At 35.3% G+C, this 25627-nt stretch overlaps 1 protein-coding gene across 8 annotated transcripts in view; it reads right to left on the reverse strand.

Moving 5' to 3' along the window:
* Positions 1-25627, reverse strand: part of ATRX (ATRX, chromatin remodeler) — a 285940-nt gene that overhangs the window by 96997 nt on the left and 163316 nt on the right. For all 8 annotated transcript variants that reach the window (XM_027534136.1, XM_027534135.1, XM_027534130.1 and 5 more), the window contains 7 exons: positions 15723-15864; positions 14664-14773; positions 13440-13586; positions 13110-13287; positions 6036-6173; positions 4870-5045; positions 3424-3541 (listed from right to left, as the gene is read on the reverse strand). In XM_027534136.1, the coding sequence (XP_027389937.1) occupies positions 3424-3541; positions 4870-5045; positions 6036-6173; positions 13110-13287; positions 13440-13586; positions 14664-14773; positions 15723-15864 (1009 nt within the window). The remainder of the gene's footprint in view (positions 1-3423; positions 3542-4869; positions 5046-6035; positions 6174-13109; positions 13288-13439; positions 13587-14663; positions 14774-15722; positions 15865-25627) is intronic.

Consider the following 25627-nt stretch of genomic DNA (forward strand, 5'->3'; position numbering starts at 1 on the left):
TGTAATATTCCATTGTTTGTATATATCATATTTTGTTAATCTATTCATTACTTGATGGACACTTTGATTGCTTCCATGTTTTTGGCTATTACAAATAATACTGCTATATAAACATGAATTGGTAAGTATCTGTTTTGCATTCTTGCTTTCAATTATTTTGAAAGTAGAATTTTACCTAGAAGTACAATTGCTGTATCACATGGTAATTCTCTGCTTAACCCTTTGAGGAATTGCCACACTTTTGTCACAGCACCTACACAAGTGTTCTAATTCCTCCATATCACTTCCAACACTTATTATCTTTATTTGAGAGTCATCCTATTGGGTGTGATGTGGCATCTCTTGGTTTTATTTGCATTTCTTGAATAACTAGTGATAATGTAGAGCATTTTTTAATGTGCTTATCAGTCACTTGTATATCTTTTTTGGAGAAATGTCTATTGAAAACCCCTATGTCCATTTTTGAACTTTGTTTGGTTTTTTGTTGTTGTTAGGTTGTAAGGGGCTTCCCAGGTGGTGCTAGTGGCAAGAACCCGCCTGCCAATGCAGAAGACCTAAGCAACACAGGTTGGATCCCTAGGACGGGAAGATCCCCTGGAGGAGGGCAAAGCAACCCACTTGCCTGGAGAATCCCATGGACAGAGGAGCCTGGTGGGCTACACTGCACAGGGTCACAAAGAGTCAGACATGACTGAAGCAAATGAGCACATGCAGTTGTAAGAGTTCTTTATATGTTCTGGATATTAATCCCTTTTAGGAAAATGACTTACAAATATTTTCTTCCATTCTGTAGACTGTTTTTGTATGTGCTCCATTTCTGCATGCCTAAGACAATGTATGGATTTTAATTTAAGCTAAAAATCAGGCTGTTTTAAAACTAAGTATTCACATTTATAAAATCTAAAGTGTTTACTGAAGACAGAGGCTTACATGTAAATAGAAACTTTTGATGGAAAGTGAAAGTTTTAGCTCCTCGGTTGTGTGTGACTCTCTGTGACACCATGGACTGTAACCCACCAGGTTTCTGTCCATGGAATTCTCCAGGCAAGAATACTGGAGTGGGTTGTCATGCCCTCTTCCAGGGGAAATTCCTGATCCAGGAATCAAACCTGCACCTCTAGCACTGCAGGCAGATTCTTCACTGTCTGAGCCAACTGTATTTTTTAGAGAATGAAGGAAAATTAAGAAGATACTAATTTTCTTGAAATTCATTAAATTTAGTCTCTTATGACTTTAATTCTGCAAATATTAAATATACTATAAATTATTACTACTAAACTTACCATCAAATTGTTGCTAGTATTAAAAGAAAAATTTATATGAACTTCTTAAAGCTAAGTTGAATATAAAGAGTCAAAGAAACAAAAGTATTTTTGGACTATGTAATCAATAAAGTATCAAAGATTTTAATTCCAAGTGAGACAGGTGACATTTTGGGAGAAATATTTTGATGGTTTCTAGTGAGAATCAAGATAAAGCAGCTTTTAATATAATCCATTTGGTCTTTTATGAGAGTTTTTTTCAAGGGGTTATTAACTCAGGTTATTCTACTTTAAGGAAAATAACATCACATTTAGTAGGGGGGAAATTCCAAGACATTCTCATGTCTGAAAGACTGATGGCACCAGATAAATTAACAACCATACCTTTCTTAGTTAAGAAGCTATAGCAGTTAGTACTTTAGATATTTATTCCTATCAATTAAAGTCATAAAAAATGAGGCTCCCTTAAATCTTAAATATTGCACTGCTCTTAGAAAGAGTATGTTTTAATATCTATACATGAGCTATTAACATTTTGCTGTTGGTTATTAAACACAACTGATTCTTTAATATTTTTAAACAGTACGTTCCCCACAATGAAACAAAATTTTAAATATTTTGGAGAAAATATTAAGTGACCAAATTTAGCACCTTTTATTATTCAGAGAGTAAAGTCTCTCTGATGTTGAGAGGTCTCAACATCCCTCTCTTTCTCACTGGAATGACTATATTTAGTTAATGATGTCTGCATTTTTTGTCATTCAAGTCCAAATGGTACAATAAATCTAATAGCTTATGATTAACATACAAATGAAAATGTGTGCCTTATTAGAAATGATCTCCTTTCAAAAATCAGTCTGAAAATTGTTTTAAAAATAAAGCAAAAAAATCTCTATAAAATACAAACATTCGAAACCTGTTTTCCCCAAAGTAGAACAACTGTTGAGGACCATCATCATTATTCTATTTTCTAAAGTAGAAATTATCTGTCACAAAGTGTTATTTTAACCACTAATATGAAGCATCACTGTAATGTGTGTGTATAAACCTCCACTCTCTATTATTCTTTGATCACTTGTTGTATCGAAAATGGCTGAAGAGTACCTTCTAACCTATAGCCCCTAAATAAATCTGGCACATCAACTGGGGAAAGGTACCAGAATAAAGTGACGAACAAGTAAAAAATTTCACTCCAGACCAAACAGAAACTAACGTTTTGCTCTGTGAATGGTGACAACCTTGGACAAACACCTGAATTTATTGATGATGAAACAGAATCTATCTGCTGTATGTTTTAAAAGCACATAGAGCGACTTTCCTGGTAGTCCAGTGGTTAAGATCTGCCTTCAATGCAGGGGACATGGGTTCAATCCCTGGTCCAGGAACTAAGATCCCACATGCTGTGGGGCAACTCAGCCCACATGCCACAACTAGAGAAAAGCCATCATGCTGCAACTATATAGCCCACATGCTCTGGAACTCACATGCCACAAGTGAAGAAAAGCCTACATGCCGCAACAAAAGATATTACATGCCGCAGCTAAGATCCAATATAGTCAAAGATAAAAAAAATAAAGTTTAAATAACAACAATTAAAAAAGCATATGGAAAAGAGTATAAGTTCCTCATAATGTAATCACTCAGAAAATAACCTGTTATTAACATATTTGTGTATTTTAGGCATTTCTGTGTATTTTTATTGTAACACTGGGACATAATATATGCCCTGCTTTGTATTTTGCCCCCCTTTCCCTTCAACATTTGTCAACTTGATACCTAAAAAACCAATTTCATGAGTTTGACTTATAGGTCTTTTATTAATGTGGTTGGATATTTTTTAATAATACACTGGAATTTTATGTATCTTCTTCTTTGGATTTAGTCAAATACATAATATTTTATGAAATAAAAGCTCTTTACAAATTAAGGCATTATTGATATATTCTATATATTTTTTCACTAGTTTGTTCCTTAATTTTATTTTGAGAATATTAGCTTTTTAATGAGAAATATTTTTTGTTTTTATAATATAAACATACCATTTTACACAAATTCAAAATTGCAAAAGAACAACTGATGTGGTAAAATTACCACGAGAGCATTCTTCAGAAAAAGAATGTCTTAAGAAAGAAAAAAACAATAAACTAAGTCTATTTGTTACCTGTTAAGTGATCTAAGTAGTACTGATAGAGTTTGCACTGAATAGGAGTCATTCTCACAGCTAAAACATACTCATGCTTTGGAGGTAAAAACTTTGTTAATGCTGTATAATCTTTCCTCTGTAATTAATAATAAACAGAATGAAAATTAGTTAAATATATGACAGGAATTAACTGCTCTAAGAATCATCACTGCTTGCAACTAAAAAGTGCACACAAATAAAAGGTACCAGACATATAAGAAAACATTTACTTAAATATAATTACCCTCTTTAATCACACAATGATCCCATTTAATTGTAGTTAATGTATTTCATGTGACTACATAGTATGACTCACTGGTAAAAAGATACTGCAACACACCAGGCAGGTTTTAAATTGAAGTGGCCATACTACCAAATGAGCAATTTAGGTTTTCAAATGGTCTCCTCTATACAGAAAAAAAGAAAAGAAAAAAAAGGTGGGGAGGGGATACAGTAGGTAGTGCTAGCAAAAAGAATTGCTTTAATCATACAGTAAAACAGATGAATCAAAGTCCAATGCAGTCTGAGTTATCCTTTGGGTAAAGTGTGCAAACATGCCAGAGGATAACATATAACATCAGGGGGAATGTTTGTCCAATTGAGAAAACAAGCCATGTATAGGCATTCTTAATATAGGAACAAGAAAGAAAGAACACTAATGTGATAGATACAAATAACTACCTAAATCAGAAAAATGCCACCTAGGTAGTAGCAGTAATACAGAAATAAGAGTACCTGCTAGTACCTGTGGGTAACCTGAACAAACAGAATGACTTTACCTTATATAACGGGAGTACCGTCAGTCAAAAGGACAGCCTATCTCATCTGTTATATCCATTAATAGCTGGTGTCTTAAGAAAAATAAAGAACTGAGATCTATTAACTGCTTGCTCAGTCTCTATATCCTTATCTACACATTAACAATGGTTTACTGAAGATCTATGTGTAAAGAACACTATTAGTCCATTAAAGTTATTGTATGTACTTGGAATTAATAAAACTGTTTCTTCAGGATTACTTCTTTCATAATTCATAAGTGCCTTTCCTACAACCATTTCAAACAAATGAGGTTTGGAATACTATATTATAAATTCTGGTGAGCACAGAAATTTCTATCATAATAGCTGTGGTCCTTTTACATATCCCCTATCATAAGGATGAGAAAAATCTAAACATTAACATATAACCATATACAGCTATACATCCAGCAAATGAATTAATCAAGTATGTTCTAAACTTCTCAATGCAATTTTTTTAAAGTTCAATACTAAATAAACTTTGGAAAAGAGTGCAAGAAGATTTAACTGTAAAACTACTGAAAGGAGACAGAAAACACAAAATAATTCAAGTTTAAATTCAGAAAACATTTTGAGATTACAGTATAACAAAGTAACAATATATTATTACTGTGGAATGTACTTGTACCTGAACACATCCAGCTAACATTTCATAGAGAATGTGAGCTCGTTTTTTCATTACTCTGACATCTACCATGGTAGAATCTGCACACTGACCATTTTGGATTGGATTTATAAACCGATTCCTGAATTCCTTAATGGATCCAAGCAAATTTTCTTTGATAAAGTTAACCATGCAATGATCTAAGAAAGAAGATATTAGTTCATTAACAACAGTAACAGCTAAAAGAACTGAGAAAATTTCTCTGACAAAAAGCTCATGTCAAAAATGCCTGCCATGGCAGCATTAGAATTAAGATACAAAGAAAGAACACCAAACTGAGTGTAGACTAAACACTGGTTTATCAGTCTGATCTAGAACTGGATTACCTAAACCAGATGAGAACTTCAAATAAAACCCAATCCAAAATTCTAGACTGTTTAGGAAATTAATGTTTAGGAAAAACAACACCTAGAACATTTTATTCTAACTCACTAGTCTTTATAATACATATTGAGTATAAAACAACTGCTCTGTAATTCTATGACTTTATGATCAGCAAGCATATCTTGTGAAAACAACATAGATACTGAACCAAAATAATAAAATCAATTAATAAGCTACTAGATCAAATTTTGAATTAACTGATTTAGTTCAAGAAGTCCTAAATAATTGCCCTATGCTGTACAGGACCACAACGTGAAACAGGGCAACATTCTATAAATGGGGAAAGAAAAAAGGGGAAAACTGGAACAGACCAAAATAAAGATAAAATATAGATATATAGTATAGATAAATATAAAGAAAGATAAAGTGAAACAGTAACCAGTATTACAAATAATAAAACAGAAAACATTAACTATAAAAATACTGAGAATGGAAATAACATAAAAATAACAAAAAAATTTAGAACAGATTACAGTGGAATATTTCAATTTGTTATTTGCTGCATAACTCATGTTCCCTCTTTAGTGTCATCACAAACATATGAAAATGAGGGAAACTCAAAAGTCACTTCTCTGGGTTCACATCATTTATCCTCAGCCTCAGCAAACTGTATCCTGACATGAATTCAACACAACTATCCTCCAATCTCCACCTTCCTAAAACTTTCATTTAGCATAGCATTTCTTTCCAAGCTCCTAACAGTAACTCGTCCAAAACTGGATACATTCTTTTACACATTGACTCACACTCAATTAGGTTATTTTGAAGTGGTGTTCCCGTTAAAATAATTCTCCTCCTTGATCGTATAGAATTCATAGCTTTTGAAACAGCAGATGCTTCATTTTTTAGAATATGGCCTTCATCACAAACAACAAAGTCAGGTCCTAGAAAAACAACATTTAATACATAGTAAAATTAAAAGCACAATCCATTTAAGTTAAACACTTTACAGTGCTGCTCTTATGGAAAGATGCTGTGGAAACAACATCCTGATAAGAACAGTTATATTTTATCTGCTGCTGTATTTGGTTAATGTGGTACTAACAGTATTAATTTTATTAAAGTGCTATTATGATGGTACTTAAGGACCTCTGAATAAGAGTACAATATAAGTTAAAACTACCATTTGAGATCAAGAGTAACTTATATATACTAGAAAAGACAAATTACAAAAGCTACATTCAAAGAAACACTATAGAAATCACAATAGACCAAGTACTACTTCCCATTTGACTTACTTTACAAAACTAGTAGTCATTGCTGGTAAAAAATTTAACTGATAAAGGACAGCTAAACTGACTGTTACATGGGTATGGAGGTAGGAAGAAAAACCTTGTCCAAGCTACAGATCTCATACCAGAATGGGTAAAGTATCCTATAAACACAAATCGCTTGCAGGTTAATATACACAGCCTTGACGTACTCCTTTCCTATATGGAATCAATCTGTTGTTCCATGTCCAGTTCAAACTGTTGCTTCCTGACCTGCATACAGGTTTCTCAAGAGGCAGGTCAGGTGGTCTGGTATTCCATCTCTTTCAGAATTGTCCACAGTTTATTGTGATCCACACAGTCCAAGGTTTTGGTATAGTCAATAAAGCAGAAATAGATATTTTTCTGGAACTCTCTTGCTTCTTCAATGATCCAGTGGATGTTGGCAATTTGATCTCTGGTTCCTCTGCCTTTTCTAAAACCAGCTTAAACATCTTGAAGTCCAGGTTCACGTATTGCTAAAGCCTGGCTTGGAGTTTAAGCATTACTTTACTAGCAAGTGCTGCTGCTGCTACTGCTAAGTTGCTTCAGTTGTGTCCGATTCTGTGCGACCCCATAGACAGAAGCCCACCAGGCTCCGCCATCCCTGGGATTCTCCAGGCAAGAGAACTGGAGTGGGTTGCCATTTCCTTCTCCAATGCATGAAAGTGAAAAGTGAAAGTGAAGTCACTCAGTCCTGTCCGACTCTTAGTGACCCCATGGACTGCAGCCTACCAGGCTCCCCCGTCCACGGGATTTTCCAGGCAAGAGTACTGGAGTGGGGTGCCATTGCCTTCTCCGTACTAGCGTGTGAGATGAGTGTAATTGTGCGGTAGTTTGAGCATTCTTGGGCATTGCCTTTCTTTGGGATTGGAATGAAAACTGACCTGTTCCAGTCCTGTGGCCACTGCTGAGTTTTCCAAATTTGCTGACATATTGAGTGCAGCACTTTCACAGCATCATCTTTCAGGATTTGAAACAGCTCAACTGGAATTTCATCACCTCCACTAGCTTTGTTCATAGTGATGCTTCCTAAGGCCTACTTGACTTCCCATTCCAGGATGTCTGGCTCTAGGTGAGTGATCACACCATCCTGATTATCTGGGTTGTGAAGATCTTTTTTGTATAATTCTTCTGTGTATTCTTGCCACCTCTTCTTAACATCTTCTGCTTCTGTTATACCATTTCTGTCCTTTATCAAGCCTATCTTTGCATGAAATGTTCCCTTGGTATCTCTAATTTTCTTGAAGAGATCTCTAGTCTGTCCCATTCTGTTGTTTTCCTCTATTTCTTTGTATTGATCACTGAGGAAGGCTTTCTTATTGCTCCTTGCTATTCTTTGGAACTCTGCATTCGAATGGGTATATCTTTCCTCTTCTCCTTTGCTTTTCGCTTCCCTTCTTTTCACAGCTATTAGTAAGGCCTCCTCAGATAGCCATTTTGCTTTTTTGCATTTCTTTTTCTTGGGGATGGTCTTGAACCCTGTCTCCTGTACAATGTCACGTACCTCCATCCATAGTTCATCAGGTACTCTGTCTATCAGATCTAGTCCCTTAAATCTATTTCTCACTTCCACTATATAGTCATAAGGGATTGATTTACATCATACCTGAATGGTCTAGTGGTTTTCTCCACTTTCTTCAATTTCAGTCTGAATTTGGCAATAAGTTCATGATCCGAGCCATAGTCAGCTCCCAGTCTTGTTTTTGCTGACTGTATAGAGCTTCTCCATCATTGGCTGCAAAGAATATAATCAATATGATTTCTTTGTTGACCATTTGGGGATGTTCATGTGTAGAGTCTTCTCTTGTGTTGTTGGAAGAGGGTGTTTGCTATGACCAGTGCGTTCTCTTGGCAAAACTCTATTAGCCTTTGCCCTGCTACATTCTGTACTCCAAGGCCAAATTTGCCTGTTACTCCAGGTGTTTCTTGACTTCCTACTTTTGCATTCCAGTCCCCTATAATGAAAAGGACATCTTTTTGGCTGTTAGTTCTAGAAGATCTTGTAGGTCTTCATAGAACTGTTCAATTTCAGCTTCTTCAGCATTACTGGTTGGGGCATAGACTTGGATTACTGTGATATTGAATGGTTTGCCTTGGAAACAAACAGAGATCATTCTGTCATTTTTGAGATTGCATCCAAGTACTGCCTTTTGGACTCTTTTGTTGACCATGATGGCTACTCCATTTCTTCTAAGGTATTCCTGCCCACAGTAATAGACATAATGGTCACCTGAGTTAAATTCACCCATTCCAGTCCATCTTAGTTCACTCATTTCTAGAATGTCAATGTTCACAATTGCCATCTCCTGTTTGACCACTTCGAATTTGCCTTGATTCATGGACCTAACATTCCACGTTCCTATGCAATATTGCTCTTTACAGTATCGAACCCTGCTTGCATCACCAGTCCCATTCACAACTGGGTGTTGTTTTTGCTTTGGCTGCATCCCTTCATTCTTTCTGGAGTATTTCTCCACTCATCTCCAGTAGCATATTGGGCACCTACCGACCTTTGGAGTTCATCTTTCACTGTCCTATCTTTTTGCCTTCTCATAAGGAATACGTCAAGGCTGTATATTGTCATCCTGCTTATTTAACTTACATGCAGAGTATATCATGAGAAACACTGGGCTGGAGGAAGCATAAGCTGGAATCAAGATTTCCAGGAGAAATATCAATAACCTCAGATATGCAGATGATACCACCCTTATGGCAGAAAGTGAAGAAGAATTAATGAAAGTGCAAAGAGGAGAGTGAAAAAGTTGGCTTAAAGCTCAAAATTCAGAAAACTAAGATCATGGCATCTGGTCCCATCACTTCATGGGAAATAGATGGGGAAACAGTGTAAACAATGGCTGACTTTATTTTTCTGGGCTCCAAAATCACTGCACATGGTGATTGCAGCCATGAAATTAAAAGACTCTTACTCCTTAGAAGGAAAGTTATGACCAACCTAGACAGCATATTCAAAGGCAGAGACATTACTTTGCCATCTAGTCAAGGCTATGGTTTTTCCAGTGGTCATGTATGGATGTGAAAGTTGGACTATAAAGAAAGCTGAGTGCCGAAAAATTGATGCTTTTGAACTGTGGTGTTGGAGAAGACTCTTGAGAGTCCCTTGGACTGCAAGGAGATCCAACCAATCCATCCTAAAGGAGATCAGTCCTGGGTGTTCATTGGAAGGACTGATGTTGAAGCTGAAACTCCAATACCTTGGCTGCCTGATGCGAAGAGCTGACTCATTTAAAAAGACTCTGATGCTGGGAAAGATTGAGGACAGGAAGAGAAGGGGACGACAGAGGATAAGATGCTTGGATGGCATCACCAACTCGATGGACATGGGTTGGGTAGACTCCAGGAGTTGGTGATGGACCGGGAGGCCTGGCATGCTGTAGTTCATGGGGTCGCAAAGAATCGGACACGACTGAGTGACTGAACTGGACTGAGCTAATATACACATAAATTACTTAAACACTGATTTAAACAATAGCAATTGTCAAATTATCCCCTATATTTTAGGCATTACAGAAAATGCATTTTCTACATGATTTCAGAAGTAACTGCTTCAGTATGATTGACCAAATAACACAATTTGCTATTCAATGTTCAGATGGAACTACATGAAGAATAAGATTTATTTTTAAACTAATCAACTTTTTAAAAATGAAAATACGAATCTTGCTTTATATGTAAAAACTTATTATTTATTTTGAATCCTAAAAAGTTTTCTAAATATAAAAATTATCTTTTATACAAGTGATTAAAATGATTTCTACTACCTAATATTACGTGTTCATGAGGGTGTGGTGAAGCAGGTACTGATACATCCTTTGTGGAAGTCTAAGCTAGTATCAAAGGGGCTTCCCTGATGGCTCAGATGGTAAAGAATCTGCCTGCAAAGCAGGAGACCTGGGTTCAATCCTTGAGTCAGGAAAATCCCCTGGAGAAGGGAATGGCTACCCACTCCACTATTCTGGCCTGGAGAATTTCATGGACAGAAGAGACTGGTGGGCTATAGTCCATGAGGTTGCAAAGAATTGGACACAACACAGTGACTAACACTTTCACTTTTCACAAACTGTTAATCAAATACTGTGGAAGACAATTTCATAATATCTACTAAAATGTAAAATATGTTGCACCCTTAACCCAAATTTCAGCTTCTGGAAATTTATCCTAAAGCTATACTTCCACAAGTATCATAAGATACATGAAGTATTCTCTGAAGCATTGTTATGGTGGGAAATTGAAACAACTTAAAAGCTTGGTCAAAGGGGTTAATAAAACTATGCTATGATGGAATGTTGCAGAACTTAAAATTAATGATGTACATTTCTTTGCACTATCCTTCAAAGATATGTCAAATGTGTTGTTACTAAACAAAAGGAAGAGAGTTTCAAAATCTATATTATGATCCCATTTTATTTAAATAACCACCTCAAACAGGGTAATTTTTATCTATGTACACATATATGTAGAGAAGTAAAGGATTAACCTGGCCCAAAAAACAGTTTAGCCTTTGCCTCCAGCTCTAGGGCGGTAACCTCTAAATTCCAGGAATGTCTAACTTGATAAAAATTTGTTTACCTAGATGGCTTGGGAAACATTAGAGATAGTGTATGCTAACAAGGTGATTGGGCTGAAGGGAGATCAGCTCTGGGCATCTAGCATCTTCTCAACTTCTGGAGGGACTAGAAACTAAGATGACCCACATGAGTGGTCAACCATATCTATGTGACCAAGCCCAAACTTCAGACACCAAGGCTCGGATGAATACGCCTGCTTGGCAATATTCCATGTGTACTGTCACTATAACACCAGTCTAATCACAAGAAAAACAACAGACACCAGTGAACATCCTACAGGATACTTTAATAACACTCCTCAAGACTGACAAGATAACAGAAAATAAAAGAAAGACTAATAAACTGACATAGACCAGAGAAGAATGTGGAGACATGACAAACGCTATGTGGTACCCAGGATGGGATCCTGGAACAGAAAGTGGATGGTAATATTAAACTGGTAAAATTCAAATATGGTTTAGAGTCTAGTTACTAATATATCAATTTCTTAGTTTTGACAAATCTACCATGGCAATGTAAGATGAACAGTGGGGGATTTGGGTCCAGGATAAATGGGAACTTTCTTTACTGTCATTTCAACTTGTCTGTAAACAAATAAACAAAAATTTCAAAATAATGTTTTTTTAATGTCACTAAATAGCTTACATAGAAAAACAAACATTACTCATTATATTATAAACTTTCATTTCTTTTTAATTTATTTCCTCATGATCAAATTAAACATCTGAAACTTGTTTTAAACTGTTTCAAGGAAACCTTCTGAAAAATATGCTGCAAAACTATTCACTAGCTTATAGCTCTCTGACAACAAAACAACCACAGGATTTTAGACAACTATTTTAGTCATGAGAAAAGGACAAACTTAACATTTACAATAGCAGTTAGTTTGATACATGTTGATTATATCATTACTTTAAAAAAAAAGGCAAAAGAGTACAGACCTTCAGTTATAAAATGAATAAGGTCTGAGGATCTAATGTGTAAACAACATGGTGATAACAAGGTGACTATAGCTGATAACAATGCACTATATAACTGAAATCTGAAAATGAGTAGAGCATAAATGTCATGACCAAAAAGAAAAAGAAAACTACGTGAGATAATGGATGTGTAACACAAAGGGTTTACCCTTTCACAATGTATCAAAAGATTACATGTATCAAAAGATTACATTGTACATTTTAACTGTTACAATTTTACTTCTCAATTAAACCTCAATAAGCTGAAAAAATAAATTAAAAATAAAATTTAAAAGAGGCAAAGCCATGGATTCTATTCAAATGATTCTATTATTCAAATTCAAATTATTCTATTCAAAATAATACTAATATTTTGGCAGTGAAAAATTAGACTTTCTCAACAAACATTTAAAGCCTCAACAGTGTCTTAAAGTAATTAGATATAACAGATAAAGTTTGAAAAGAAAAAAAATATAGAACACAAGTAACTAAATATTGTTGGCTCTGGGACAGTTACAACTTGCTGCTTTTCCAAGTCACAAATAAGGATTAAATATTTGGATCTTGCATCATGAGGATACTGTCAACAGCACTGTAAATATTAACCTTCCACAGTGATGACCCATTTAAAAAAAGGAAAAATGCAGCAATTCTTCTAATGACATAAAGTTGGAAAAGAAATGTAAAGAACTGTTTTCAGAGAATAGAGAGCGCTCTTATGATTGTCTAATATTCAGTCAGAGGAATTTGCAATTGTGACATACCTGGTACATTTTTAATTGCTTATTTATTGAAAACTTCAAATACTTTCAGACTCAGCAAGTGAATTCTGAACATGTGGCAATATTAAGGGTGATTTCATCTTAATGAAATTATACTAAGAAACAAACAGAAAGCAAAAACCTGAATGACAAACAATAACCAGCTTCTTAATAGTTGGTCAATTAGTATTTGTTAAATAAAACATAACCACATTTTTCATTCAACTTGCTTTGTTATCTCAGTGTCTGTCAATATCTTACCTGGATCAACCAAGGCTTTGTTAAATATTTCTTTAAGTTTCCTACTCTTCACATTCCTTCCTTGAGCAAGATTTCTGTACATCTCATAGCCTATGATCATAACACCACCATCTTCTTGCCACCTCTGTAGCATGTAGCTTCTTTCTTGAGGACGTTTCACAGTTGCTAATTCAGAGACCTTTGGTGGGAAAATAAAGATTTTTAAAGGTAGGAATGCATAAGTACTAAATATCCCCATTGAAACATGCATCACTGACAATTAAAAATCTTATTTTTTACTATATGAATTTTATGCAGTCATTTAGATAATAGAAAATATTTTAAATATACCTCAAGCTTCTCATCATCTTTTAATCCCTCCTGCCACTTCTCAAATTCATTCATCCAATTCAAAGCAGTATTAAGAGGACAAACCACTAAAGCTGTGCTGAAATCCAATTTGTCACACAAAAGAACTGTATGAAGAAAACTTACCACCTACAAGAAAACAAATTAAGTTGCCACCTTCATTTAAATATCTTCAAAAAGAAAATAAATTGAGCAAATTTATAATAGTTGGGATTTTTTTTTTTTGCTGTTTAAACAATAAAGCAACCAGGCAAAGGTCACAATTTCCAAACCAGGAAAAGTACAGAGAAAGAGATATAACATGTAAAACGTGGAAATTCAACTAGATGATACATAAGGTCCTTCCAACTCTAAAGCTCCATTATTTTATGATCAGTAATAATAATAATATGAATATAATAAATAATAACCACAGCAAAATAGCTACTAAGTCCCTAGTACCCAGAGAACATTCCTACGATCTTTAGAAAATACCACTTCCCATTTAGAAGAAAATTATATCATAGAGTATTTTTCCACTGCAAAGTGTTCTGACTCACTGAATCTACTGTCTTATGGCTTGGAATTACATATATATACACACATATATATGTATATATGTATACGTGTATATATATATATATATTTTTTCCCACTAATTCCACACCTCTGCTACAATTCCGGCAGTCTTCCTGCAGCTTCCTGCATTCAGAAATGTAGTGTTTTAATAGTGAAAATACATTATATTCTCATTACTACAGGATCACAGACTATTAAAGTCAGGAATCCCCTGGTTAGGACTCTGTGCTTTCACGCCAAGGACATTGGTTCAATCCCTGATAGAGGAACTAAGATCTCAGAAGCCACACAGCACAACAAAAAGAAAGTTGTAAAGGAAGTTCATTTCCACCTCAGAATCTTTGCAGTTTTACTGGCTATGCCTATAATCCCACTGCTTCACTTCATTAGGGTCTCTGTTCAAACATCACTTCCTAAAAGATGCTTTCCCTCTCTATGCTTCCTTAACATTATCTGAAAGTACATATTTCTTATTTTATTTGATTAAAATCTCTCTCTCCCACCAGATTATAAGCTTGTTGGGGGAGAAATCTTGTTATTTGCTGCTTTATCTCCAGACCCTACAACCGCATCTGGAACCTAACAGAACATAATATATATTTTTTTAATTCATGAATGCACAAGAACAGAATACCTTCATGTTCTTACCTGTAAAGTCTTACCAAGTCCCATGCAGTGGGCAAGAATGCATCCTGAACCTGGAGATTTCTTTGTTTTTTTTACAGACTCACAGCAGCAATCCCACATAAATTGAACACCTAAAAATGATATCTTTGTTAAGTTCAAATTTAAAGGTGCAAGTTAAAAAAATCTTCCTTCGTAAATACATCAAAAATATAACTAAAACTTCTAAGAAACAGAATTTTTTAAAAAGAGAGAGACAAAAATCTCTTAATGTAAATGAGATTTGTTTTACACACAACCCCCCTACCAACCGCTAAGGTTTATTAGAAAAAATGTTAACACAGGCACACAACAGGGTGACTTTCAGTCCTCTCAGGTATCACAGCAGACCTTTTCTCCATTCCCTGGGATGGTCCAAAGAGATAGATAAATAATCTAATAGAAACTTTATCCAAAGAGAGAATAGATCCCTATCGAATATACTTTCAGGTTTATTGAGTCAATCCAGGGTGGGATTTAATTTATCAGGAGCTAATTTATCATTTCTCCCTTTATTCAACACTAAAAACTGAACAAGAAATGGGCTTGCTACCTAAGGAGTAGGAACTACAGAATTTACTTAATGTATTCATTCACATACACACTCAAAATTGATTTATTGATTCCACTCAGACAAAGCAGAAGATAGGGATAATTGGATATCTTTCCAAAACCAATAAAGGAATATTATTAACAAAAATACTTGAAAAAGCATTTCCTAAAGAAGGCTTTTAGCTAACTGTACCTTTCCCTACCACACCACTGCCCTTAGCTAACCACTGCAGATTAGGTGAAATCCACTTGCTATATATATACCCGTTTGTGAGTGGCACACAATTTCCGTTTCACAAAACTTATTTTCTGTGCAATGTTCAATTTTGTTCTCCCTCATTAGTTTATGCACTCCATAAGGGCAGGGATCATATCTGTTATGCTCACCAGTAAATGTAACTCCAGGTCTTAGCAGAATGTGAGGCACACTGGGGCCATCAAATATTGGTAAAATTTAACTAAAAACACTTTAACCATCTAATAGTTTCTTACCATCTACTTGATGTGGTTTCAATTTGATAACCATATTTCTATGAACCTGCACTAAAGGTTCTTTGGTTTCTTCATCTTCATCTAAAACCAACTTCGTTGTTATTGGACACTTAGTCGGTGAAGCATCTTCAATTTCTATCACCTACAAGAAAGGGAATCATAGATAGTTAAGCTCAAAGAAATCTTTTAAGCAACGGTGGAATATGAATCTTACTAAGGGAAGTTTTCCAAAATACAGACATGTCTACTTCCATACTAAAATCCAGTAATTTTTGTTCAGTAAGGCCAGGATGGATCATTAGTTTACACGTTTTCTAAAATAAAAAACCTCTACAAGACTCTGAATCACTGTGGTAATGTTGGTAATTTATTAATAGCTCATCGGTTTTCACCTTGAACACTTTAACACATGATACAAAGAGATGTGAGAAAAGGAGCACTCTAAATTAATCTATGACATCACCATTAAAATCTAAATAGACTGGTTCTATTCTTCTAGAGCTTCCCTGGTGGTTCAGATGGTAAAGCGTCTGCCAGCAATGCGGGAGACCCAGGTTCAATCCCTGGGTTGGGAAGATCTCCTGGAGAAGGAAATGGCAACCCACTGCAGTATTCTAGCCTGGAGAATCCCACAGATGGAGGAGCATGGTAGGCTACAGTCCATGGGGTCGCAAAGAGTCAGATACGACTGAGCGAGCTTCACTCACTTCACATTCTTCTAGAAGACATGTGAAAATGTGCAAGGAAACTTATGGTTACCACAATGACTGGTCATGACTAGTATTTAATTCAGGCAGTAGTGAAGGTAAATATAAATGTTTTACAATGTGAATGAAGACAGTCCAAAACAAGAACTGTCCCACCCAAGATTCCAAAAGGCTCCCACTGAAAACCACTGTAAATATGTGTTGTGAAAGGGAAAAATTTTCAGAAACACTGGTATGAGAACCTCAGGCTCAAAAGCATAAGAATATATAACACCCTTTAATTGCAAAAGAGAAACAATCACCTCCTTTATTACTTGAAAGAAAACTTAAATACATATACATAAATACATGTGTCTGAATATATTTTTTTGCTATCTCATCCCAATGTCTATCCATTACATAGTATACTCACGGATTCATGTTGATGTATGGCAAAACCAATACAATATTGTAAAGTAATTAGCCTCTAATTAAAATAAATAAATTTAAATTAAAAAAAAAGAACTGTATAAGCTAGGTACAAGTATTGCCATTTTACAAATTAAAAAAAAAAAACCTGAGAGACTGGGAAGTTAAATAACTTATACAAGGTCATGCAACTCTTAAGTAACACAATACTAGGACTTATACCAAGAGGGTTAGGCTCCAGAATCCATGAACTTAACCACTATGCATTAATACTTTAATAAAGAAAATGCTTATATGAACAGGTTTATGGTTCCATGAAAATCAATAAAGAGTCATGACTTTAAACTATGGACATTATGATGTTTAAGAATAAAATTTTAGGGAGAAGGCAAAGGCAACCCAGTCTAGTACTCTTGCCTGGAAAATCCCATGGACGGAGGAACCTGGTAGGCTGCAGTCCATGGGGTCGCACAGAGTCGGACACGACTGAAGCAACTTAGCAGCATCAGCACACAGTTATAAGCATAATGTAGATGGATCCTAAACTACATATCATGTGTAATTCATAAATGAGATTGTGCTTACATGAAGAAACGATCCTCTTAAGTGCAGAATTAATGGACCTTTAGATATGCAGATGACACCACCCTTATGGCAGAAAGTGAAGAGGAACTAGAAAGCCTCTTGATGAAAGTGAAAGAGGAGAGTGGAAAAGTTGGCTTAAAGCTCAACATTCAGAAAATGAAGATCATGGCATCTGGTCCCATCACTTCATGGCAAATAGATGGGGAAACAGTGTCAGACTTTATTTTTGGAGGCTCCAAAATCACTGCAGATTGTGATTGCAGCCATGAAATTAAAAGACGCTTACTCCTTGGAAGGAAAGTTATGACCAACCTAGATAGCGTATTCAAAAGCAGAGACATTACTTTGCCAACAAAGGTCCATCTAGTCAAGGCTATGGTTTTTCCAGTTGTCATGTATGGATATGAAAGTTGGACTGTGAAGAAAGCTGAGCGCCGAAGAATTGATGCTTTTGAGCTGTGGTGCTGGAGAAGACTCTTGAGAGTGAGTCCCTTGGACTGCAAGGAGATGCAACCAGTCCATTCTAAAGGAGATCAGTCCTGGGTGTTCATTTGAAGGACTGATGCTAAAGCTGAAACTCCAGTACTTTGGCCACCTCAGGTGAAGAGTTGACTCATTGGAAAAGACTCTGATGCTGGGAGGGATTGGGGGCAGGAGGGGAAGGGGACGACAGAGGATGAGATGGCTGGATGGCATCACCGACTCGATGGACATGAGTTTGGTTGAACTCCGAGAGTTGGTGATGGACAGGGGGGCCTGGCGTGCTGCGATTCATGGGGTCACAAAGAGTCGGACACGACTGAGCGACTGAACTGAACTGAACTGAACTGACACAATATCCTTTCTGTGTTGGTGCTTGTATTTAAGACTGTAAATCTCATCAGCTTTTGCACAGTTAATGTCTCTATTAGACTCATTAAAAAAGTATCTTCTATGGTTAATAAAATGTAAAGACTGCACCTGCTATTATGCTAGCTTTCATTCTTACATATTTTCACAGGGAACTTGCTTTAATGAATTTATTTTGAGAAGTTTTAAATCAATTTCTATGTCAGGATTTTACATTAATGTCCAATAGGTGGTTAGATTTGTTCAATGTTAAAATAGGTATTACGGTAACTTCCTCATCAGTTAAATTACTAATTTAAAGTATAACATGTTTTTTATTAAGAGAAACTAACTTATAGAGTAATTTGGCTGAGAACAGACAACTGTTAAGGCCCTTTGTTGTACAGAATGCTGTGCTTTAATAAATCATGATGTTGTAATAGAAAAAAAAAGAAGAAAATTTTAGCTGGTACTTTTTTCCTTATTTAGAACTGTAACTAGGAATGAATGATTACTTGATACTCACTATAGACATTTCCAAACATGAATAGAAGTATACAGAATAGCATAATGAGCCCTATCACCCATTATTCAGCTTCAAAAATTATCAACCTCTGGCCAGTTGTTTCACTGGCAGCCTCTCACTCATTCTCCAACTCCTCTGATCCCATAAATGATTCTGAAGCAAATCCAAGCAAGTATATTAATTCATCTGTAAATGTTTTAGAATGTCTCTTTAAAAGGACATTCTCTCTCTTTAAAATCATAACTACAGTATCATTATTACATGTAAAAATTATTTAAACAAGTCACAAATTTGTAATATATTACCTTGATAAAACTAGAATTATATACAAATCAAGACATGGTAGAGTATAAATAGCACTGGTCATCTAGATCCCAGCTCTATTTCAACAACTTATTTAAACTCTCTTAGCTTCAGTTTGTCCATGTGGAAACTAGGAAAGCTTATAAATAACTCTCATGAGGTAGTTGTGGTGATTAAATGAGGCAAAGAAAACAAAGTATCAGGCACAGACTAAGTATTCAACAAATTTTTATTGTGTTCTACCTTGGATGTATCCCAGCTTCATAGTGCTGTGTCAAAGACATAAGCCAAAATGGAAAATTATCTGAATGTCTTGTCCTGTTTGCAAGGTGTGGTGGGCAGAACCCTAAAATGGCCTCCAAGATTCCAATCCTCTGCTGTAAACATTCTATATTACTCCATTCCCTTGGGGGTGACTGAGATCTGTAACTATAATCATTCCCATAACTGGGCAACTAATCAGTTGATCTGACATAATCAAAAGGGAGATTCCCTTAGATGAGGTGGGCTTAAGCAAGGTAAGCCCTTTAAAAGATTGATGAGTAAGAGATGTTCTCTTACTGGTCTCCAAGACAAGCAAACTGCCACACTATAGAGAAGTCTACAATACTTAAGAACCTCATTGCCAGAATCACAAGGAACTTAATTCCGTCAACATGTGAGCTAGAAAAAAGCACAAAGTCTTAGATGAAAATTGCAGCTCTGGCGAACATCTTCAATTTCAACTTAGTGAGAAACTGAGCAGAAGACCCAGCAGAGTCAGGCTCAGCTAAGCCACTCTCAAATTCCTGATTTATCGAACTGTGAGATAATAACTTTGCTTTGTTTTTAGCTAAGCCTGATAGTTTTTTTTTTTTTTTTTAATGCACAGTAGAAAACTAATATATAAGGCTTTAACTAAGACTTCTGAACCATATGTTCATAAGTGATATGGATGACATTTTAGCTATTAAGCACAATCTTTGGGATTAGAGATGAATGAATCTTCAACCTGAATGGAGAAGATAATTTACAAAGAAATGGTCTACTTATCTGTGACTAAGTACATGTGTTTATGCACTAAAGGTACAACTTAAGGAAAGTTTATTTAACTAATAATAGACAGAAAGGAATGAAATGAGAGAATTTAGGAGAAATAAATTAAGCTATAGTAAAGAATAAATAAGGACATGCATCCCATGTCTGAATTGAAAAAGGAAAAGAAAACATGAATACAAAATCATTTAGGCAACACACTGAAAAGGCTGAGCCCCACTTCTTCTGATGGAGATTAAGTATGATGATGCATGATGGAGTATTAGGGACCAAATCTGTCCTCCTGTTGTAATCAATTAGAAAAGTAGACAAAACATATGAAACAAACATATGACTTTGGATTATAGGAACCAACAGGACACCGATACCTGAGAGAAGAAAAATCAATGAGGGCCCTAATCCCTCTTGATTGCTACCAGAAGGTACATTTCAGAATTTAAGATAACTCAAGCAGAACTCTGGAGTTGTGCTGAGTTGGGGAAACAGAGGTCAAGCTCAGAGAGCTGGAAAAAATACAGAGAAATCACAGAGAGAAAAAAGCTATAAAAAAAGACCTCCAGAAATCAAAATGGGAGTCACTTTAGTCTTGAGTATTACAATGCACATGAAGAATGAAATTCCACAAAGCCAGACAAAGTGTGACCAAAAAGTCATGAAGCAAATAGTCCCCAGTGATCATATAGGTCTGGAAGGCATTCAGTTTTAAACAAGGTAGAATATGATCTTCATACTAACTCAGGGCATTCAGTAGAGAAAAGACAAAGGCCATACATTAGCAGTGGGGCAAAACCATTCATAAACTACAGGGACACACCTTAAGAGTTTTTTTTTTGAAATATCAAAATAATTTAACTGGGGACTTCGCTACTGCTACAGGGGTTAAGAATGCACCTGCCAATGCAGGGACAGGGGTTCCATCCCTGATCTGGAAAGATCCTACATGTTATGTATAGAGCAACTAAACCTGTGCACCACAACTACTGAGCCCATGCTCTAGGGCCCTTGTGCTGCAACTACTGAGCCCACAAGCTGCAACTACTGAAGGCTGTGAGCCTAAAACTCGTGCTCTGCAACAAGAGAAGCCACGGCAATAAGAAGCCCACACACCACAACTAGAGAGTAGCCCCTGCTCACTACAACTAGAGAAAGCCCACACAGAGCAGTGAAGAACCAGCACAGCCAAAAATCAAAAAGAATAATTAAACTGAACTAATAAGTACCTTAAATATCTATACAGAACAATGCCAGCACTCTCCCATAGAATACAACATACACTCAACAATACCTGATTTACAATGTCTAGTTTTTAATAGGAGAAGGTAATGGCAACCCACTCCAGTACTCTTGCCTGGAAAATCCCATGGACAGAGGAGCCTGGTGGGCCGCAGTCCATGGGGTCACGAAGGTCAGACACGACTGAGCAACTTCACTTTCACTTTTCACTTTCATGCATTAGAGAAGGAAATGGCAACCCACTCCAGTGTTCTTGCCTGGAGAATCCCAGGGATGGCGGAGCCTGGTGGGATGCTGTCTATGGGGTTGCACAGAGTTGGACATAACTGAATAGACTTAGCAGCAGCAGCAGTTTTTAATAAAACATTATTAGATACATCAAGAAAGAAAACTATGAACAATAATCAACAGAAAAATCACTTAACAAAAATGGTAAGAAGTGACAGAGATGTTCAAATTGGCAGACAAGCACAATAAAGCAGATGTAAAATGTGTTCCAATACTGAAAGGAAGATGTGAACACAGTGGGAAAAGAAATACAAGCTATAAGAAAGATCCAAATGTAATTTCTATGTAATAAAAATATAAAAAATAAATATTTAATATGAAAAACTCACTGAATGAGATTAGCATCATACTGGAAAAGAAGAAAAGATCTTGCTTGAAGACAAAGCAAGAGGAACTACCTAAAATGAAATGGCGGGGGGAGGGGGCAGGGGGAGGAATTGAAGAAACTAGTGGGAAAATGCTCAGCAATCTAATACATATGTAATTAGAGTCTCATATAGGAAAAGAACAGAAAACCTTGTCTGAAGAAATAATGGTCAAAACTTTCAAAAATTTTGATAGAAACTGTAAGTCCACAGAACCAGCAAGTTAAAGGAGCACCAGCCAGGATAAAAACTAAGAAAATCACAGCCATCAATTCCTGAAAGTCGGTGATAAATAGATAAATTTTCACAAACCATTAAAACATCAAATCATTTTAAAAAAGAAAAAAAGACACATTACATACACATGGGTGGGTTGAGGGGCAAAAATAAAGACAAGAAACAACATGTCATGAAGAAGCAACATCAAGAAAAAGCTAATAACTTAGAATTCTATACCCATGGATTATAACATTCAAACACTAAGGGAAAAGTAAGATGTCAGCAAAATGACAAGAAACAAGCTCTAAGCTCCTGTTTTCACACAGAAATATAAAAACAAATGAAAAATGAAAAAACTTTAAAAATCAGAAACTGTTTGAACCAACTTTGTCAGAGTTCTGGAAAACAGTCAAAGGTTTATAGCAAACAAGTAAATGACCAGTCAAGAAAAGGCCATTTTCAAAGTGGTAGTAAAGTTTTATAGTATCTTTACTTGCTCTTAACCCACTACCTCTTAGTGAAGTGATAGTCTTATTCTTGAAGCAGCAATAGCCTTGTGGACAGTTTCTTCCCTCAAACCAGAGAGAGTACAGTATAAATTATTTGCTAGTTATTGTGTACAGCTATTCTAACCTGCCAGAGGAATGAAGGAATGACATAAAATTCTTACTACTATTTCACCTAACTTAAATTCTAATGGGAGAAACAAAAGGAAATGCTTAAAGAGAAAAAAATAGTTACAAGGCAACTGTAAACCCACAGATGCCAGGGCCAAGACATTATACACGGAGAAATACAACTGACCATCTAAGGCCCAGAAAAGAAGCTAGGTAAGACTCCTGGAATTTAGGGCATTTGAAACTAGCAAAACATATAGAATAATTTAAAAAGCCATGTTTCCCCGGAAAAAAAAAAAAAAAACACTGAGCAAACCTCAAGTTTTACCTTCAGAGGGATCCTTGGCTTAACTGTAAGCCTAGTTAAGTACTAGAGAAGTATTCCAGTACAGAGCTAATTTAAAAAGACTGAGAAGAAATCAGCATTCAAGGAAATCTCCCTCAAAACATTAACAGAACACTAGAGAAAGGAAAAGAGCATTAAGTAATGATGTACAACAATAAACAAACTTTGTAAAAATAAATGAGGAGAGTCTCATAACAATCAGACAGTAACAACTAAAGAAAAAAATACAAAAAATCCTTGGAAAGGGAGAAAACTTAACTTCCAGAGTTATCACATTATAATAGCTAAACCCCCAATGGCAATAAAAAAAAAAAAAAAACCCACAAACCAAACAATGAAACAGGAAAACATGGGCAATTCAAAAGAAGAAATTAAAATAACAGAAAACATCCCTAAGAGGTCCTCAACAACGGACTCATTACACAAAGCAAAACTGGGCACAATCTAAAAAACATCAAGAAAAGATACAAAATGGGGAATATCAACAAAGAAGTAGAAATTACAAACAAGAACCAAACAGAAAATCTGGAACTGAAAAAGAAAAAAGTGAAATAACTTTAAAAACAATTCAGATATGAGCAGGAAGAAGAATCATTGAACATGAAGGTGTCAACTGAAATTATCAAGTCTAAGTAGCAGAAAGGAAACAGAATTAAGAAAAGAGAGAGACCAAGTGACTTGTGGGATATCATCAAGCAGACCAATACGCATATTATGAGAGTCAAAGGAGAAGAAAAATACAGGCAAAAGGTTATTTGAGGAAATAATGGCCAAAACTTCCAAATTTGGGGTAGCCTGAGTAAAGACCAGGAGCTACAAATCCAAGAAGCACAACAAACTTGAACTGAGATAAACTAAGAGACTCAGACTAACCACATTATAGTTACACCTTCACAGTACAAAGACAGAAAGAATCTTGAAAGTATCAAGAGAGAAGTGATCTATCACAACAGGGATCATCAATAACATTATCAGTTTATTTCTCATCAGAAACTTGAAGATCAAAAGGCAGTGCAATGATATATTTTAAACTACTGAAATAAAGTAACTGTCACCTGAGAATTTTATATTAAACAAAAGTATCATTCAAAATAGAGGGAGAAACTAATACATTCTTAAACCAAGACAGTTCATTAAAAATAGACCTACACAACAAAATTTGCTAAAGTGAAGCCTTTGGGCTGAAATGAAAGAATACTGAAAGATGGATAAAGAACTATCCATATGTATGGAAAACACACACGGCCAAAGTTGGTTTGTAATTCCAAGTTTACTTTCTATAGAATTTAAAAGACAAACCATAAAAAGTAACTATATGTTACTGGGGCATAAAATATATAAAAACAAAATGTGCAACACGAATTATATGCAAGGGGAAATGGGGCTGTATAATACATTTACAATATTTTTCTACGTGATTAAAGTTAAGTTCATTAAATTCAAACTATAACATTATGACTTTAGGAGGTTACATCTAATCCCATGTTAACTACAAAGAAAATATCTATAAATTACCAAGAAGATATAACAATCATAAAGATAAATATACCAAAATCAGAGTCCCAAATTATATGAAGCAAACACTGACAGAATTGAAAGGAGAAATAATAGACTGTTCTACAAAAATAGTTTGGAGACATAATACCCTACTTTCAGTAATAAATAGAATAAGCCAACTGAAGATGGAAACACAGAACTTGAACAACAATGTCGACCAGTAAGTCCTATCAAAGAGACCACTTCATTCAACAACAGCAGAGTACAAATTTTCTCAACTTCATGTAACACTTCTTAAGGACAGACCACATGATAGGGCACAAAACAAGCCTTAATAAATTTTAAAACATCAAAAACATAAAATTAACAATACTTCAAATAAAATAAAATAAAATGAAAAAGCTTATCAACTTATTAAAAAATTAAATAAAAATTTAAAATCTCCAATCACAACAGAATGAAACTAGAAATCAGTAACAGAAGGACAATGGGAAAAACGCAAATATGCATCATTTAAAAATGACACTCTTAAATAACAAAAAGGTCAAATAAGAAATTACAAGAGACATTAGAAAACACCTTCAAATTAAAATAAAAATAGAATACTAAAGCTTGTGGAATTCAGGGATTAGAAAAGAAGTAAAATTCTCACTGTTTTGAGATGATATTATACTATAAATAGAAAACCATAAAGATGCTATCAGAAAATTACTAAAGCTAACCAGTGAATTTAGTAAGTTGCAGGATACAAATGAATACATAGAAATCTCTTTCATTCCTATACACTAACAATGAAAACTCAGAAAGACATTAAGGAAACAATCCCATTCACCACTGAAACAAAAAGATAAAATACCTAGGAATGAACGTACTTAAGGAAAAAAGGGGCAGTATTGTTGTTGTTGTTGTTATTGTTCAGGGGTAAACTGGGTCCTAATTGTTGCAACG

This window comes from Bos indicus x Bos taurus, chromosome X (assembly GCF_003369695.1).
Source record: "Bos indicus x Bos taurus breed Angus x Brahman F1 hybrid chromosome X, Bos_hybrid_MaternalHap_v2.0, whole genome shotgun sequence".
NCBI classification, from domain to species: Eukaryota; Metazoa; Chordata; class Mammalia; order Artiodactyla; family Bovidae; genus Bos; species Bos indicus x Bos taurus.